At 49.7% G+C, this 16,495-nt stretch overlaps 1 protein-coding gene across 1 annotated transcript; it reads left to right on the top strand.

Moving 5' to 3' along the window:
- The first annotated feature begins 2,364 nt into the window (after window positions 1–2,364).
- LOC137770987 (putative serine protease 47) lies at window positions 2,365–14,676 on the top strand. The gene is made up of 5 exons (XM_068554013.1): window positions 2,365–2,656; window positions 3,658–3,841; window positions 5,282–5,559; window positions 8,488–8,648; window positions 14,359–14,676. Exons 1-5 carry the CDS (start codon window positions 2,365–2,367, stop codon window positions 14,674–14,676), a joined length of 1,233 nt encoding a protein of 410 aa, XP_068410114.1.
- The last annotated feature ends 1,819 nt before the right edge of the window (window positions 14,677–16,495 follow it).

Below are 16,495 nucleotides of genomic sequence, written 5' to 3'. Positions count from 1 at the left end.
ATTAACAAAATGATTTCATTCACAGTAGCATGGAAAAGAATAAAATACTTAGAAATAAATTTAATAAAGAGCCGCAAGATCTGTACACTGAAAACTACAAAACATTGCTGAGAGAAATTAAAGATCTATATAAACAGAAACATTTCTTGTTCATAGATCAGGAGACTTCATATTATCACGAAAGCAATTCTCGGACTTCCCTGGTGGTGCAGTGGTTAAGAATCCTCCTGCCAATGCAGGGGACACAGGTTCGAGCTCTGGTCCAGGAAGATCCCACATGTCGCGGAGCAACTAAGCCCATGAGGCACAACTACAAGCCAGCGCTCTAAAGACGGTGAGCCACAGCTACTGAGCCGTGTGCCACAACTACTAAAGCCCACGTGCCTAGAGCCCACGCTCCACAACAAGAGAAGCCACCACAATGAGAAGCCTGCACGTTGCAACCAAGAGTAGCCCCCACTCACCACAACTAGAGAAAGCCCACACGCAGCAACGAAGACACAAAGCAACCAAAAATGGATAAATAAATAAATAAATAAATTTTTAAGTAAAAAAAAGAAAGCAATTCTCCTCAAATTGATCTATAAAAATTCAATGCAGTCCCTGTGAATATTCTAGCAGGCTCTTTTTGTGTAGAATTTGACAGCTGATCCTAAAATTCATATGGAAATGCAAAAGATGCAGAATAGCCTAAACAGTTTGGCAAAAGAATAAAGCTGGAGAACTTTCACCACCTGACGTCAAATTCTACTATAATACGTATTAATCTAGACAGTGGGTTTCAGGCACAAGGAAAGGAATACAGTTCAATGGCACAGAATTAAGAGTCCAGAAATAAAACAATTTTTATTATGAATTGATTTTCAACAGAGGTCCCAAGACAATTCAATACAAGAAAGACTAACCTTTCTTTTTTTAACCAAGGAAAGGTGCAGGGATAAATGGATATCCACAGGAAAAACCCAAAGCAAAGAAACAGAAACTTACATCACACTAGACAAAAATGAACTAAAACTTGATCACAGATCCACATGTAAGAAACAACCCCTAAAATTTCTCAAAGAAAACATAGAAGAAACTCTTCATGATCTATTAGATATAACATCAAAAACATGATCCATACAAGAAAAGATTAGTAAATCAAACTTCATCAAAATTAAAAACTTTTGCTCTTTGAGCACCACTGTTGAAAGAATGAGTAAACAAGCTACAGACTTGGAGAAAATCTTGCAAATCACATATCTGATAGAGAACGGGATCTTGCCGTTTGCAACAACATGGATGGACCGTGAGGGTATTATGTTAAGTGAAGTAAGTCAGACAAAGGCAAGTACTGTATGATTACACTTATATATGCAATCTAAAAAATAAAACAAATGAAGAAACCTAACAAAACAGAGACAGAGTTATAGATACAGAGAACAAACAGGTGCTTGCCAGACGGGAGAGTGTTGGGGGAAAGAAAGCAATAGGTGAGGGAGATGAAGAGGTACAAAATTTCAGTTGCAAAATAAATGAGTATGAAATGTACACTGTGGGGAATATAGTCAATAATTATGTGATATATTTGTATGGTGACATATCATAACTATACTTATCATTTTGAAATGTACAGAAATAACCAATCACTATGTTGTGTAACAGGAACTAACATAGCATTTCATTGTACATCAATTATACTTCAAAAACAAACAAATTCATAGGAAAGGAGATCGGATTTGTGGTTACCAGAGGCCGGAGACTGGGGGAGGGAGAACTGGTTAGCTGCAGTCAAAGGTACAAACTCCCAGTTATGCAATAAATAAGTACTAGGGATGTAATGGACAACATGATAAATATAATTAACACTGCTGTATGTTATACATGACAGTTGATAGAGTAAATCCTAAGAGTTCTCATCACAAGGAAAAAAATTTTTTTCCATTTCTTTAATTTTGTGTCTATGTGGGATGATGGATGTTCACTAAATTTATTCTGATGATCATTTCATGATGCATGGAAGTCGAATCATTATGCTATACACCTTAAGCTTAAAAAAATTTAAAAAAAGAAAGAATGGACCTCAGTTAATATTAATGTCTCAATATTGGCTCACTAGTTGTGATAAATGTGCCATAGTAATATAAGATCTTAATATTAGGGGAAAGTGGGTGAGGGGGACCTTGGAACTCCTTGTACTGTCTTTGCAACTTTTTCATAAATCTAAAACAAAAAGTTTATTTAAATATAAATAAACAAATAAATTTTAAAAAATGTACAGAAAATCATTGAATTGTCCCTTGTATAATAATAAGTGAACTTCATGGTATATAAATTATATCTTAGTAGAGTTGTTTAAAAGGTTATGAAGAAGGTCAGGGTGGAATGAGGGCTGGGCTGAGGCGGGGTCAGGGCAAGGTCAGGCAGGGCCAGGGTGGGGTCAGGCGGGAGTCAGCAACCCTGGCAATGGGCACGGAGGCGTGGATCGCCCAAGGCCGAGGCCAGCCTGTGGCCCTTCTCTGGCTGCTGCTGCTGCCCGTGGCCACCCTGGAGCTGCGAGGGTCCCCGGCCACGGCCACGGCCACGGCCGCCCCCGGCTGGGCTCCAGGTGCGGGCGGAGCGGTGGAGGGCAGCGCTCCGACTCCGGAAGCGCAGCGGTTGGCCCCGGGAGCCACAGGTGCGTTGGGGCCTCTGTTGAGGGCTGAAACGGCCTAAACTGCAGGGCCTGAGGGGGCCGGCTGTGACCAGGGCCTGGGTGCCCTGAGTCACTGAATTTCATCTTTTCTCTGCCCTGGCCAGCAACCAGGCAGCCCAGAGACCCCCTCAACACAGGTGGGTCACCGACTCCCCACTGTGGAGCCTCTGGGTGGGAAGTGCCTCTGTGGGACTGTGGGACCTCTGTGGGACTGTGGAAGTGGGGACATAGCAGGGTCTGACCCTGAGGCTGGGTGGCTGGGTGGAGGAAAGCACCAGGACTGATGAACGAGTGGCCCTGAGTCCAGGGCCGCGGGTCTCATTCCCCTCCGTGAGGCCCTGGGAGCGCAGGCCCTAGACCAAGATGCCCGCTCTCAGGGGGCCTGGGCACACCCCCTGCCCTCCCAGGTGTGAGTCCTAGAGCCAGGGCTGTCTTCATTAGCCCACTCCCTCTTCTTTTAGAAATGTAGAATCCTGAGTCAGAGAGGGGGAATGACTTTCCCCAGCTCACACAGCACCACAGACTGCAAATCTCCCTCCCTAAGACACCGGGGTGACATGGAGGAGGCACAGGCCCTTAGAAGCCATGATCTTGAGCAAGTAATGTTGGCAACTTCCGAGACCTTTAGTTCTTTGATCTACAAGAGTAGGCATTGAGGTGTGCTAGTTGAGGGAAATAAGGTGTGTGACGTGCCCAGCCCTTGGCAGCCTCACTCGGGGATGTCCTTCTCCCTGGAGATGCTGCTGTGAGCTGCTGTGGCTACCTTAGGTCCCCCCTTGCCCCATCCCACCAGACCTCTGGGTCCTCATCCCCACAGGGCTTGCTCTGTCCAATTCTCAGGGGCAGCCAGTGAAAGTAGAGTCCAGGTAGCGCTGTCATTTTGGCTAGGCCACTGGACGCTTGGCCTTGGTTTTCCCATCTATGAAGTGGACAGGGCCTTCCTGGTAGTGGCATTTGGGGTACTACTAGTGTCTCTATCGTAGGTGGCAGGGGAGTCTCCACAGTGTGCGGGAAACCCAAGGTGATGGGGAAGATCTACGGTGGCCAGGACGTGGTGGCTGGCCAGTGGCCATGGCAGGCCAGCTTGCAGTACCAGGGCTCACACGTCTGTGGAGCTGTCCTCATTAACTCTCACTGGGTCGTTTCCACTGCCCACTGCTTTCTGAAGTAAGTCCTCCTTCCAGGGTGCCAGCACAGGCACTGGCAGGGGAGGGGGATATGGGGGAAGAGGAGAAGAGGGGTGATGGGCATCCCACGTCAGCTCCTCTGGGCTTTTCTCTGGGGCAGTCTGTGGCCTTCAGATGCATGTCATTCCTGCCTTTGGCCTGTGTACCCTCCACCTGGACTGTCCTCCTTGCTCACCTGCTCAGATCCGCCTCATGCTCTGCCATCAGCCCCTGTGCCTGTCCTTCAACACAGATGTGCCTCAGGAGAGTGGCAGTGTCCGTCCTGGCTGCCATGCAGTGTGGACCAATCTCAGATCACAGCTTCTTCTTAACGTCCCCACATTTCCAGGTGTCAGATTCTAGGCAGGGACCTGGGACCGCATGTCTGGCCAGCAGCTGGGCAATTCTTCTTATTACTCCTGCACAGCTGTGTGCCCAGGAGTAGTCATGGCCGCTGGCGTGCGTTGTGGGGAGCCATGGTGCCAGGCTGCATAGGTGGGAATTGGGGCTCCCTGGGAGAGTGACATGGCTGCTCAGGAGTCTAATTCCCCTGGCCGTCCTGGGCCTGGCTCAGTGCCTGGGTCTGAACAGATGAGGAGGGGTCCCCAGGGAGCTGGGGCATCACAGCCCAGGTCTGGGAGCTGGAACTTTCGGAACTTAGAGTCCTATTGGCGCCTACTCCATACGATGATCCACGCAAGCCCCTCTGTGACATCAGGGGTGGCAAGTCCCCACCTCACCCTGTCTCCATCCTGTCACAAGAGAAGGCCCAACATGGGTGAGAAGGGCAGATGCATGGGCTGGGGGTTCCGGAGAAGGGCTATGCTGAGCGAGGGGCTTGCTGGAGGGGAAGGGTTTGGGCAAGGGGAGCATGAGTGGGTCTCCAGGTGGATGAGCCGTGCAAACAGTCAGGGAGGTGGGAAGTTTCAGCACCTGTGTTCAGGGAACAAGGCAAGGTTCTGTTTCCTGCACTCATTTGCTCATTTATTGAACAAATCTTTTGTGAGTCCTTATAACTAAGTGGAGAAGCAGCCCTTGGGCAGGAAGGTGTTTAAAGAAAGGAGAGGTCAGGAAGAGTGTGGGGCCAGAAGGTGGACTGTAGGGAGTCTTGGGAAGGGTAAAGTTAGAGCTGGGATTGAGCCAGAACTCCTCCTGTGTACAATCAAAGACCTTCATTTGATACGCCACCAAGGATCTTTCCAGCACAAGGATTCAATGCTCCTCTGATTCTAGTGTGTGATGGAGAAGCCGTGTGTCTGAGGTTGTAAGTAGGATAGCAATTAGCCCCAAGAAAGAAGGACTCCTGAACGCTAGAAATGGGGAGATAAAAGCTGTCTAGCATCATGTGGGGTAGAGGCCTGTGGGCAGTTAGATGAGGATGCAGGGAAAGAGCTAGCCCACACGCAGAGATGATGGTGACAATGTGCCCTTCTTCCTCCAGAAAATCTCACGCCCCGGAGAACTACCGGGTTCTGTTAGGAAGCACCCAGCTGCACCAGCACACCCAGCACACCCGAGAGATGTCACTGAGCCGGATTATCATGCACCCAGACTTTGAGAAGTTACATCCCTTCGGGAGTGACATAGCCATGTTGCAGCTGCTCTTTCCTGTGAATTTCACCTCCTACATCATCCCTGCCTGCCTCCCAGTCCCTGGCATGCAGCTACCCAGTAACTCATCCTGCTGGATAACTGGCTGGGGGATGCTCAACGAGGAAAGTGAGAGGGTGTAGGAGAGTCGGGTTGGCGGCAGATGAGGGTGGGGAGGAGGAAGGGGAGAAGGACAAAGGAGGGAAGAAGGGAGGTGTGGCTCCTCCTGAGGGGTCCCCAAGCAAAGAAGCACTGGACCTTGGCCCACTAAGCGTCATTTCTAGAGGAGTGGACCATTCTAGTTCTAGTTCTGAAAGTGTGTGATTGTAAAGCTTCAGTGTTCCCTAAGTGCAAAGGTTTACACTGAAAGTCTGGGAATCTTTGACTTTTGGAATCAAGATTCTGGGTTCTTGAAGTCTTTCTGGTTCTGGATTCCAAGCTTTTAATCAACCATGGATCTGAGATGACTTGATTCAACTCAAAGGTCATGCTTGGGGCCTGGTCCATTGCAGGCCACTGACAAACAAACACCCTGATTTCCCATTGCCACAAGAGGAGCTTGGGAAAAGTGGAAGGAAAACACACGTACGACTTCTGACCTCTGAGCCTGCCTGATGAAGTTAGAATGATTATGACTTAAGACTGTTTCACTCTCTGAACCTCACTTTGCTCTTCTCCCAACGCAGCTCAGCTATCTACTTTGGAAGCTTGTTAGGTGCACTGCATAACGCAGGAAAAAAATTATGTTTTTTAAGATTGAAAGAGGAGAAATGTAGGCAAAGACTTATGAGCCAGAGTCTTTATTAAAGAAAGGAGTATTTATGGTTGGGGGAAATGCTTGTGGTGCAAAATTAAGGGGAAAAAGAATATATATTTTAATTATTTGTAGGGTCATAATTTGGTACCGTGTTTCTCAACAGAGGTGCTACAGGCATTTTGAACAGACCCTGTCTTCATTGGGTGGGATGTGCCAGCATCCCTGGTCCTTGCCTACTAGTATGTCATGAACACTCCCTAATCATAGGACAAACAACCAGGTTCCCAGCATTCTCACACCACATACACAACACATACACACCACACATACACCACATTTCTCACACACACACACACACACACACACACACAGACTGTCCCTCCTTGAGGACAGAAACCCTGTCTTTCTTGTTTTAATATCCCAGCCTGTGGCCCGGGCAGGGCCAGGCACCTGGTAGGTACCCCACTGCTGCCACCCTGGTCCTATAGACCATAATTGCTTCCCTGTACCTCCAGACTGGTCTCTGAGATCCCACCCTGTGTGCTATACTTTAGTCTCCACATAGCTGTCTGAGTGTTTTCTTTAAAGCAGGAGTCATGCCAGTTCCCTGCTCATTACCCTCAGTGCCTTCTCATTTATACCTAGAAAAAAGTCATAACTCCCTTCCTTGGCTCTCAGGCCCTGTGTAATGTTGGCCCCAATTCCTCTCTGCTCATCTCCTACTACATCCCTCACCCACACCATCCCAGCCAGCAGGCCTCCTTCCTGCTTGAAAACGCCAAGGCCTTCGCCACCTCAGGGCCTTCACCTTGGCTGCCTCCCTGGCCTCACTTGCTCTCCCTGCTAACCTTGGCATGACTCACTTCTTTACATGTACAACTCAGCTGCTCCTCTGAGGAGTTTTACTTGATCATATGAGCTAAAACAGGCAACCTCTAATAGCATATGTCCCTGTTTTATTTCCTTTACACCACTTATTAGATCTAAAACAATTCTACTTATTTACTTCATTTACCCTGTTGATACAAAAAGCTCAGCTTCCCTGTACACCAGTGCTAAATAGAATCTTGGAGACAGAGTTTTGGGTGAAGTAGAAAAGGATAGCTTTATTACTTTGCCAGGCAAACGGGGACACAGTGGGCTCCTGCCTCGAAAAACTGTGTCTCTACTTGGAGAGGATAGTGAGAAGTTTCATAGTAATGGTTCAAAGAGGGCATGATCAGCTCTTGGACGTCCTGCTGATGAGGTGGGGGTGAGGTAAGTAAGAGTCAGCATCATCAACCTTCAGGTTCCAACTGGTCTGGGCTCTACATGCTTGTGGGCAGCATACCATTGTTAATCATTAACTTCTCCCACCTGGAGGGGGTTTCAGTATCTGCAAAACAGCTCAAAGAAATTGTTTTGTATATCCATTGTTGGGGAGCCAGGACCTTGCCCCAAGCCTGCACTGTGTTTCTCTTGACTGTTTCTCACTGGTCTCGCATCCCCTCCCTTCCCTGATTAACACCTGCTTGAATCTGCCCGTTGGAACTCAGAGAAGGTCATGGAGGCTGAATGAAGTCTATTTCCTGTAATCAAAGAAATGGGGGACACAGAAAGCCTTTGTGCCCAGGAGCCCCTCAGGGCCCTGCTCGGTATCCCTGTCTCCCCCAACTAAGAATGTTCCTGTGTATCATTAGTGTCTAAAAGATACTGAACACAAGGACAGAGGAGTAAATGAGTGATTGGATGAGAGGGTGGATGGGTGAAGGGTAGGTGGGAGGATGAGTGGGTGGAAGGAAAGATGGGTGGGTGGGTGAAAGGATGGTAGGCAGAGATAGTTGGAGTGAGTGGAGATGGATCAAAAGATGGGTAAATGGGCAAATGGATGGAAGTGTGAGGGGATGATTGGGACATGAGGAAAGAGGAAAGATAGGTAGATGGACAGAGGAATTGGTGGATGGATGGAAAGGTTAATGATAGACAAATGGAGAGCGGATGGGATGGTCTGTGAAAGGGTAGGTAGGTTGGTGAATGGTTGCTAAGCACCACTGAGTGGCATGTGTTGGTGGATTTGCCTTTTTCCTTTGTAGAATAGGAGAGGTGTGGTCTATTGCTATGAGGGAGGTGGAGGGAATAGGATGAGTTTGGAAAAGTTTGAGAAAAGGGGGAGGGCTTACTAGGCATAGGTAGAAGACTGAAACAGTGCTGAAGGCTCAACTGTGCTGAGAAAAGTCCATGTTGAAGTGGTGAACAGTAAGGCAGAGTAGCCTGTAGCTAAGCCACAGCACCCTTCACTGATTTCCTCCTTATCCTCACAGCGCCTCTGCCCGAACCCTTCCATCTCCAGGAGGGTAAGGTGGGCTTCATTGAGAACAAGTTTTGTAATATATTTTACGGACTTAGAAAAGGCAAGAACTTCTCCGTGCATGAGGACATGCTGTGTGCTGGGGACTTCTCGACAGGAAAGGCCATCTGCCAAGTGAGTAAGGTCATTTCTGTTCTTCCCTTGCCTGTTCTCGGGGCCTCAGTTTCCCTAGGGGAGGGGCTGTGTTGCCTCTACTGTCTTTGTGGAGACCCCTGGGACTTCCCATTTCCTCCCTCCACATGCCTTCCTGGGCTCAATTCCTTGGCAGTGTCCCCCAGGATAGCCCCTTCCTAAGCCCCTTGCACATAAGGGCATCTACTGGCAGCACCCTCAAACAGCATCTTTTTATGAGGCATACCTTAAAGTTTTTATTTAAGTATAACATACATACAAAAGAATCTATTCATGCTGTTTTCATAAGTTGGATGAACTTTCACATAGTTACGCAACAGATGACCAATACCCCAGAGGTCCCACTCACACCTCCTTCCTATCACCAACACCCAACAGAAACCGCCATCTTCACTTTTGACAACTTAGATTAGATTCTGAATGTTCCATAAATAGAATTTATTTCCAGTTGTCGATCTTTCGTGTCTTTATATTTGTGAGATTCATCCAAACTGTTAAATGTAGTTATAGTTTGTTGAGTCTCATTGCTCTACAGGACTCTATTGTGTGAATTGAATTCTATGATCAGTTCTACTCTTGATGGGTATTTTAGAGGTTTCCAAGTTTTTCATTTCATTTCACTTCCAAATATTTTATCTTCTATTTCACAGAAACCCTTGAGTAGAATTGTTGAATTAAAAGGTATGTGTATATTCAGCTTTGGCAGATATTTCCTAACAACATCTCCAAAGTGGTTGCACCATTTCCACTCATTCCAGCAGTGGATGCGAGTTTAATATTTATTTATTTTATTTATTTATTTTCCTTATTTTTTTTGGCTGTGTCGTGTCTTAGTTGCACCACAAGGGATCTTTGCTGAGATATGCGGGATCTTTCGTTACGGTGCGCGGTCTCCTCCGGTTTCTCTCTGGTTGTGGTTCTCAGGCTTCTCTCTAGTTGTCGTGTGTGGGTTTTCTCTCTCTAGCTGTTGTGCGTGGGGCTCCGGAGTGCATGGGCTCTGTAGTTGTGGCATGCAGGTTCTCTTGAGGCGCACGAGCTCATTAGTTGCGGCACGCTGGCTTAGTTGCCCCCGCAGCATTTGGGATCTTAGTTCCTCAACCAGGGATTGAACCCGCGTCCCCTGCATTGGAAGGCAGATTTTTTACCACTGGATCACCAGGGAAGTCCTGGATGAGAGTTTATATCCTCGCCAACACTTTGCACTTTCCATCTTTTCTCATTTTGATAGCTTATGGTGGTTTGCATGTCCCTGATGACAAGTTAAATGTACTTTCATATGTTTATTGTCATTGGATGTCTTCTCTAAAGTTTCCCTTCCAGATTTTCCCCCCTCTCACTTTTCTGTTGGGTTGTCTTCTTTTCCTTTAGGGGCTCTTTGTGTATTTTTACATATTACAGGTATGAGTCCACTGTTGGATATTTGAATTGTAAACATTTCTTTCCTCTCTCTGTAATGCCCAATTTTAGAGGTGGGCAAACAGGTCCGGAGAGGGAAAGTCGCTACCCTAAAATAAGGCAGCACAACCTGGTCCCCCGTATTCTGACTCCAAGCCTAACCTGACCTCCACCATATCCGCCTCAGGGCCCAGCCTCCCAAGCTGGCATCATGTGCGGAGCTCTTACATAGATGGCATTGTGGAGTGGAGGGGAGAGTATTAGGGTTCTGGAGTTAGAGACACTGCTCTGCCCTGAAGGTCTTTTCACTTTCTGAGCCCATGTCCTCATTTATACTGTAGGATTCTGAGGCCTCCTTCATGGGATTGTCGAAAGGATGGTGTAGTGGGTTGGATAGTGTCCCCTACATTTGTAACCACCTGGAGTCTCAGAAAGTGACCTGATTTGGAAATAGGTCTTTGCAGATGTGATTAGCTAAGAATCTCGAGATGAAACCATTTTGAGTTTAGAGTGGGCTGAGGGATAGACACAGAGGTACTTGATTTCAGACTTCTGGTTTCCAGAACTGTGAGAAGAGAAATTTCTGTTGTTTTTATAGTGACCCAGTTTGTGGTAATATGCTTTGGCACCCCAGGAAATGCACACAGGAGGGATGGGATGCGCCTGGTCCTTGAGAATGCCTCACGGACAGCCGTTTTCACGTCAGCCCAGGGGAGCTGCTGAGCCAGAGGGAAGAAGCTCGGCCACCTGCCCTCCTGGTAGGAGGTAGACCCAGCTTTCTTGGTTCCCAGTGCACAACCCATGGCTGGCTGGCTTGGGCCATTGTTCTCACAGAGTCAGCTGCACCTGCAGGTGAAATAAAGGGCTGAGTCCCCCGAGTCCCCATCTGGCTGTCACCGTAGACCTCCCTTCCAGCCTGCAGAGGTCATGGCCATGGAGTTCAGGGCCGGAGCCCTTTGCCTGCTTGCCTGCTGGACATCCATTCTGCCTCTTGACCCCACCCCCTCTCGTTTCTCCCCAGGCTGAGGACACCATTGAGCTGGACACCCAGGAGCCCCAGCACATGGCCCCTCCTGCCCCCCTTAGCCTTTCAGTCACCACAGCCTGTCTGAGAGGTTCCATCTAGATTCATCTTCTGTCACATGCCTGCTCTGGTCCCCAACCTCCAACCGGGGCTCTCTGCTCTCACTGAAGTGCCCTCCCCCAGCACAGGACACCCAGAAACAAGTCTGAGGAGAGACAGACCCCAGGAGCACTCAGTGCTCAGACTGTGGGGCAGGACAGACCTGGGTCCAGTCTTCAGTCTGTAATGTAGTGATTATGACCTTAGATAACCCGTGAAATGGGGTTGCTAACGGCCTCCACTTAATAAGGTCCTTATAGAAGATTCAGTACTGTGCCTGGCATTCAGTAGGTGCTTAACACCTGCTGGCTTTCAATCTCCTGGCCTGGTCTGCCTCCCTCTATCTGGATTGTACCTGTTCTTCTGGGCCTGTCTTAGACCTGTCCTCTCACCCAAGGTAGAATTCATTGCTCTGGCCCTGCCCAACACACACACACACACACACACACATACTGTTTGCTGCGTGTCTTCAGTAGTGCAAAGTGCAGCTCACTTTGCATGGGATACATTAGTGTTGGGCCTTCCTCTGCCTTCTGAGAACTCCCCAGGGGCTAGGAGGCTATTGGAGCCCTTCCCATCTCCCTCGGACTGGCCCAGAATCCATCATAATATAGACAACCACATGGCTCATCTGCATGAATCCCTGAGGCCTGGAGTGGACAGGGACCAGGCCTTCCCCTGGCCTTGAACAGCTTGGGGTGGGTACACTGTGGGGAGGGCCAAGGGCACCCCAGCTAGGGAGCACAGAGGGGAAGAGCTGAGGTGATGATGGCACATTCCCAATCTCCAAGAAGACCCCGTGTATGACTCTCTTGGGTCTGCGGTGACAAATCACCTCAAAGTGGGTGGCTAAAACAACAGAACTTTATTCTCTTACATTTCTGGAGGTCAAAAGTCTAAAGTCAAGGTGTTGGCCAGGCTGGTTCCTTCTGGAGACTCTAGGGGAGAATGTTTTCTTGCTTTTGCTAGCTTTTTCGAGGCCGCCAGCATTCCTTGGCTCATGGCCCCTTCCTCTGACCCCAAAGCACATTGCTCCTACCTCTGCTTCTGTCATCACATCTCCTCCTCTGACTCTGACCTCCTGCCTCCCTCTTTCCTCATGAGAATCTTTCTGATTACATTGGGTCCACCCAGATAATCCAGGATAGTCTTCCTATTTCAAGATGCTCAACTCCATCACAGCTGCAGAGTCCCTTTTGCCACGTAAGGTAACATAGCCAAAGGGTCCAGTGATGAGGATGGGCATTTTGAGGGTTATTTTTGGCCAGCTACACCATGTACCCTTCTCTCTCCTTCAAGCCGCCACTTCCCTCACCCCCTCCTTAGCTGGAGATCTTCTCATTTCACTGAGAACGCCAAAGCAATCAATCAGCCTAGAGCCCATTCATCTTGCCAGCCCCACCCTAGCATCTTCCATCTCTCCTGAGCCTCATGGCCCATCCCAGCCAGTCTGTCCTGGAGCTCTGGGTGCCCAAAGGCTCTCCTGCTGCACGTCTTCTGTCTCCCTCTTTCCTGGCTTCTGTGTAAACGTGCAACAGCACTCTCCCTCCTGCAATTTCCCAGTTTCTCTGTCTTCCTTCCCCAAAAGACTCACAGCAGCACTGAATCTAACCCACTCCACCCAGGAGTGTCGCCAATGTGCCACCAGAGCCACATGACCAACATCCCCAAGAGCCTGTCTTGCCAGAGCCACCTGTGGACCTGAGTCCTCCTCTCACTCAGCACTTCAGCAAGTCTCACTCCCATTTCCTGGGCACCAGGACTAGCCAGCTACTCTGCTGTGCACCTGGTCCCCTCCCCTCACACCTCTAAATGCTGGAGACCCCAGGGCTCCGTGCTCAGCCTGCTGCTTCCCCTCTGCAGTTCCTCCCTGGTTGGTGAGAAAGGCTCAGATTTGAAAGGTCCTGTTGCCTCCTTCAACATATTGCCCCAAATCTGACTGTTTCTTACTGCCCTGGCCCCTCCCCATCAGTAATCTCTCACCTGCTCTCCTGTAGCTACCTCCCAACTGATTCATTCTCCACACAGCACCAGAGTGATCCAGGTGCTAGACATAACCTAGACAGTTCTCCATGGGGGTCAATTCTAACCCCCCACCATAAGGCCCTGTGACCCCATGTCCCATCTATCCCCCTTGCTCCGCACACATCACTGCTCTTCCTCCCCCCCACCTGGCTCAACCCTCCTCTCCTCGTCTGCACTTACTGCTCCCCCTTCTCCTGCATCAGAAAGTTAGGTTGTTCCTTGCCTGGAGTCTCAGCACAGGAAAGCTTTGTGCCTCGACCCTATGAAGTGCCCTTCCCTTCCTGTCCTGTCCCTTCCATGGCTTGTTTCCACATGTCACATCTGACAATGGCAGGCTAATTGGCTTATTTACAAAAGCACCGCAAAAGAGGAGCCTTGTCATTTCACCGCTGTGCCCAAAGACGGAGGCTGCCCTGGATGCTTGATGTGCATGTTGGACAGGTGAGTGGAGGAGCAGCAAGCATGGCTATGGCCCCTGCTCCTCCACCCCCACCCCCAAGGATGGGACCTTCGCTTTGGCTGATGAGTGAGGGGATTTCCAAGCAGATTGTCCTGCCCTGACAGCATTTTAGGACTCCAGCAGCTTTCTGGGGACCCCCATCTTCTCCCCGAGCAAAACAGGCTGCCTCCACCACGCCTGGGTATGGGTATTTTCTGAAAATGTTCAACCAAGAAGTTGAGAGAAAAATTAAAGGCCTAACTAAATGAATGAAAAAGGAGGAGGACCCACGTGGGCACATGCTGCTGCAGTTCAGGGTATTGCAAGAGCTGGGGACTGACGCAGCTTTAGCTGGCCAGGCTTTACTCACAGAGCAGCTCTCTTGGGCCCTATGGTGCAGCTGTCCCTTCTCGGCCTTGGATAGTGCCCGTCCTGGACCACCAGGACCTCGCTGGGCACAGAGGTCCATATGTTGATAGGTTTAGATCAGTGATTGTCCTGAGGGTCAATCAGGAACTTCCTATAGCACGATTCCACTGCCTGCCTGCATGGCCTAATAGGGCTGCTCGGCAGTGGGACGCTGGTGTTGGGACTTTCACAGAGGTGCACCTGAGTGAGCCTGGATGGCAGAGACTCATAAGCCCCACCTTGCTACCTGGTCTTCTCAGACCTGGCTCAGTCACCCACATGAACTCCCATCTCTTTCCTAGGGCGATTCCGGGGGGCCCCTCGTCTGTGACTTCGCCAGTGCCTGGGTTCTGATGGGGCTGTCCAGCTGGGGCTTTGACTGCCGTCATCCCATTTACCCCAGCATCTTCACCAATGTCACCTACTTCACCGACTGGATCGTCGAGATCCAGAGACTCACACCTCTCCCTGAGCCCACGTCCGCTCGTCCTCAGACCCTGTTTCCATACCAGACTCTGCAGGCTGCGGGCTTGCCTGGGCCTGGCACAGCCTTTGTGCCTCCACAGAGCTGGCCCCTGCTGTTGTTCATGCTTGGGGCCGTATGGAAAGCCCTGCAGTGATCCCCCAAGCCCCTCTGCTCTTGTTCTCTGCCTCAGGGCCCAGTCTCCTCGCTGGAACCTTCTGCCTCTCCCCTCCCGCAGCCCCATCACCCTTCAGTGGTCCCTTCTTTGCTTTCCTATCCAACTGCTGCCACCCCACAAACCAAGCATGAAAAAAACATACAAACTAATGAAAGACTCATCTTGCTCCTGTCTTGGGGCCCTATTGCCCGCCGTGATCCTCAGCACTCACCCTTTCCCTTGAGGTCTGTTGTCTGACTCCGTGGTCAAGGAAACAGGACCGGGCAGGGAGACTATCCCAGGAGGAAAGCAGGAGTGAGGACACTGAAGGAGTCCAGCTGGGGAGAGAGAAAGGTGTCTTCACTTGCAGACACCACTCCTGCCATGGGGGTGCACAGGCCTTCAGAGGAAGGATATGTCAGCTCCAGCTGCCATAACAAATACCACAGGCAATGTGGCTTAAACAACAGGAATTTATCACTTCACAGTTCTGGAGCCCAGAAGTCTAAGGTCTCTCTCCTTGGCTGATAGATGGCCATCTTCTCCCTGTGTCCTCACATTGTCTTCCCTCTGTGTGTTTCTGTGTCCAGATTCTCCCTTCCTATAACGGCACCAATCATATTGGATTAGGGGCTACCCTAACGACCTCATGTTAACTCAATTATCTCTTTAAAAGCTCTACTCCAAATAAAGTCACATTCTGGGGACTTCTCTGGAGATCCGGGGTTTAAGACTCCACGTTTCTATTGCATTGGGCATGGGTTCCATCCCTGGTAGGGGAACTAAGATCCCACATGCCGCATGGTGCAACCAAAAAAAAAAAAATGTCACATTCTGAGGTACTGGGGTTAGGACTTCAACATATGAACTTTGGGGGGTACAATTCAGCCTTTAATAGGAAGTAAGACATTTTGCCAGGTGTCTATATACAGGGGAGTAAGGATCTTTCCCAAAGTAAAGAACCGTCACTCGTGGGATTTGGAGGAACAAGGACCAGCTCCCCACGGAGGTAGACGGAAGTTCCCAGAGTGCGGGACAATTGACTTGGACTGGAGTACATGACCCAGGCCATGAGGAAGGGGCTTCCAGCCTGCAGCATAGAGGGCTGTTGAATGTGGGGGGTCTAGCAGAGTAAGTGGGAAACAGAGAGAGGAGGCCTGATGCCAGGCTGAGGTGCAGGCTGGCAGTCCTCAGACCTCTGCTCCTAGAGTCGACTTCCAGCACCCTCCTCACCCACCCCCATGCTCCCGCTCTGCACAGTCTGAAGGGGCCCAACTCACTGCCCCCCAAGCCCACATGACACTGCTCTCTTCTGTGTAGGGGCCCAGGCCAGCCTGGCCCAAGATGTCCACAGACCTCCAGCAGTTGGAGCCTGGTGTCTCCTTTCTGCTTAGCTGACTCAGGACTTAGTGGCCTGGCAATAAGCCTTGAAGCAATGCTCTAGTCATCCTTCCTACCAATATGCCTGACACAGAGTCCTTGTGCAGCCATCGGGATCCCAGGAGGCCTCGCAATGCACCCGCCCCAGCCTTCCTAACCCATGGTAATCTGGTAAATTTCCCATTTAGCACATATCCAGTATGGACTAGATGCCATTCAAAGGGTTCAGTGGAAGTTCTTTCCAATCCTGGCATTGCCCAAATATCCTGAACCCTCACTGGCAGGTGAGCACAGATGGACTCACATGCACATGAACACTGGGATGCCACTGGCTGGAGCCAGGACCCTGCACAGGCACTCCCTTCCCAAGATGATCATGGGAGGCCTCAAGAAAGTGTCTTCCCAGCATCCACACCTGTCTAGGCATTGCCGCACTCCC

This window comes from Eschrichtius robustus, chromosome 10, assembly GCF_028021215.1.
Source record: "Eschrichtius robustus isolate mEscRob2 chromosome 10, mEscRob2.pri, whole genome shotgun sequence".
Lineage (NCBI taxonomy): Eukaryota > Metazoa > Chordata > Mammalia > Artiodactyla > Eschrichtiidae > Eschrichtius > Eschrichtius robustus.
This window is presented reverse-complemented; position numbering and strand designations above follow the sequence as displayed.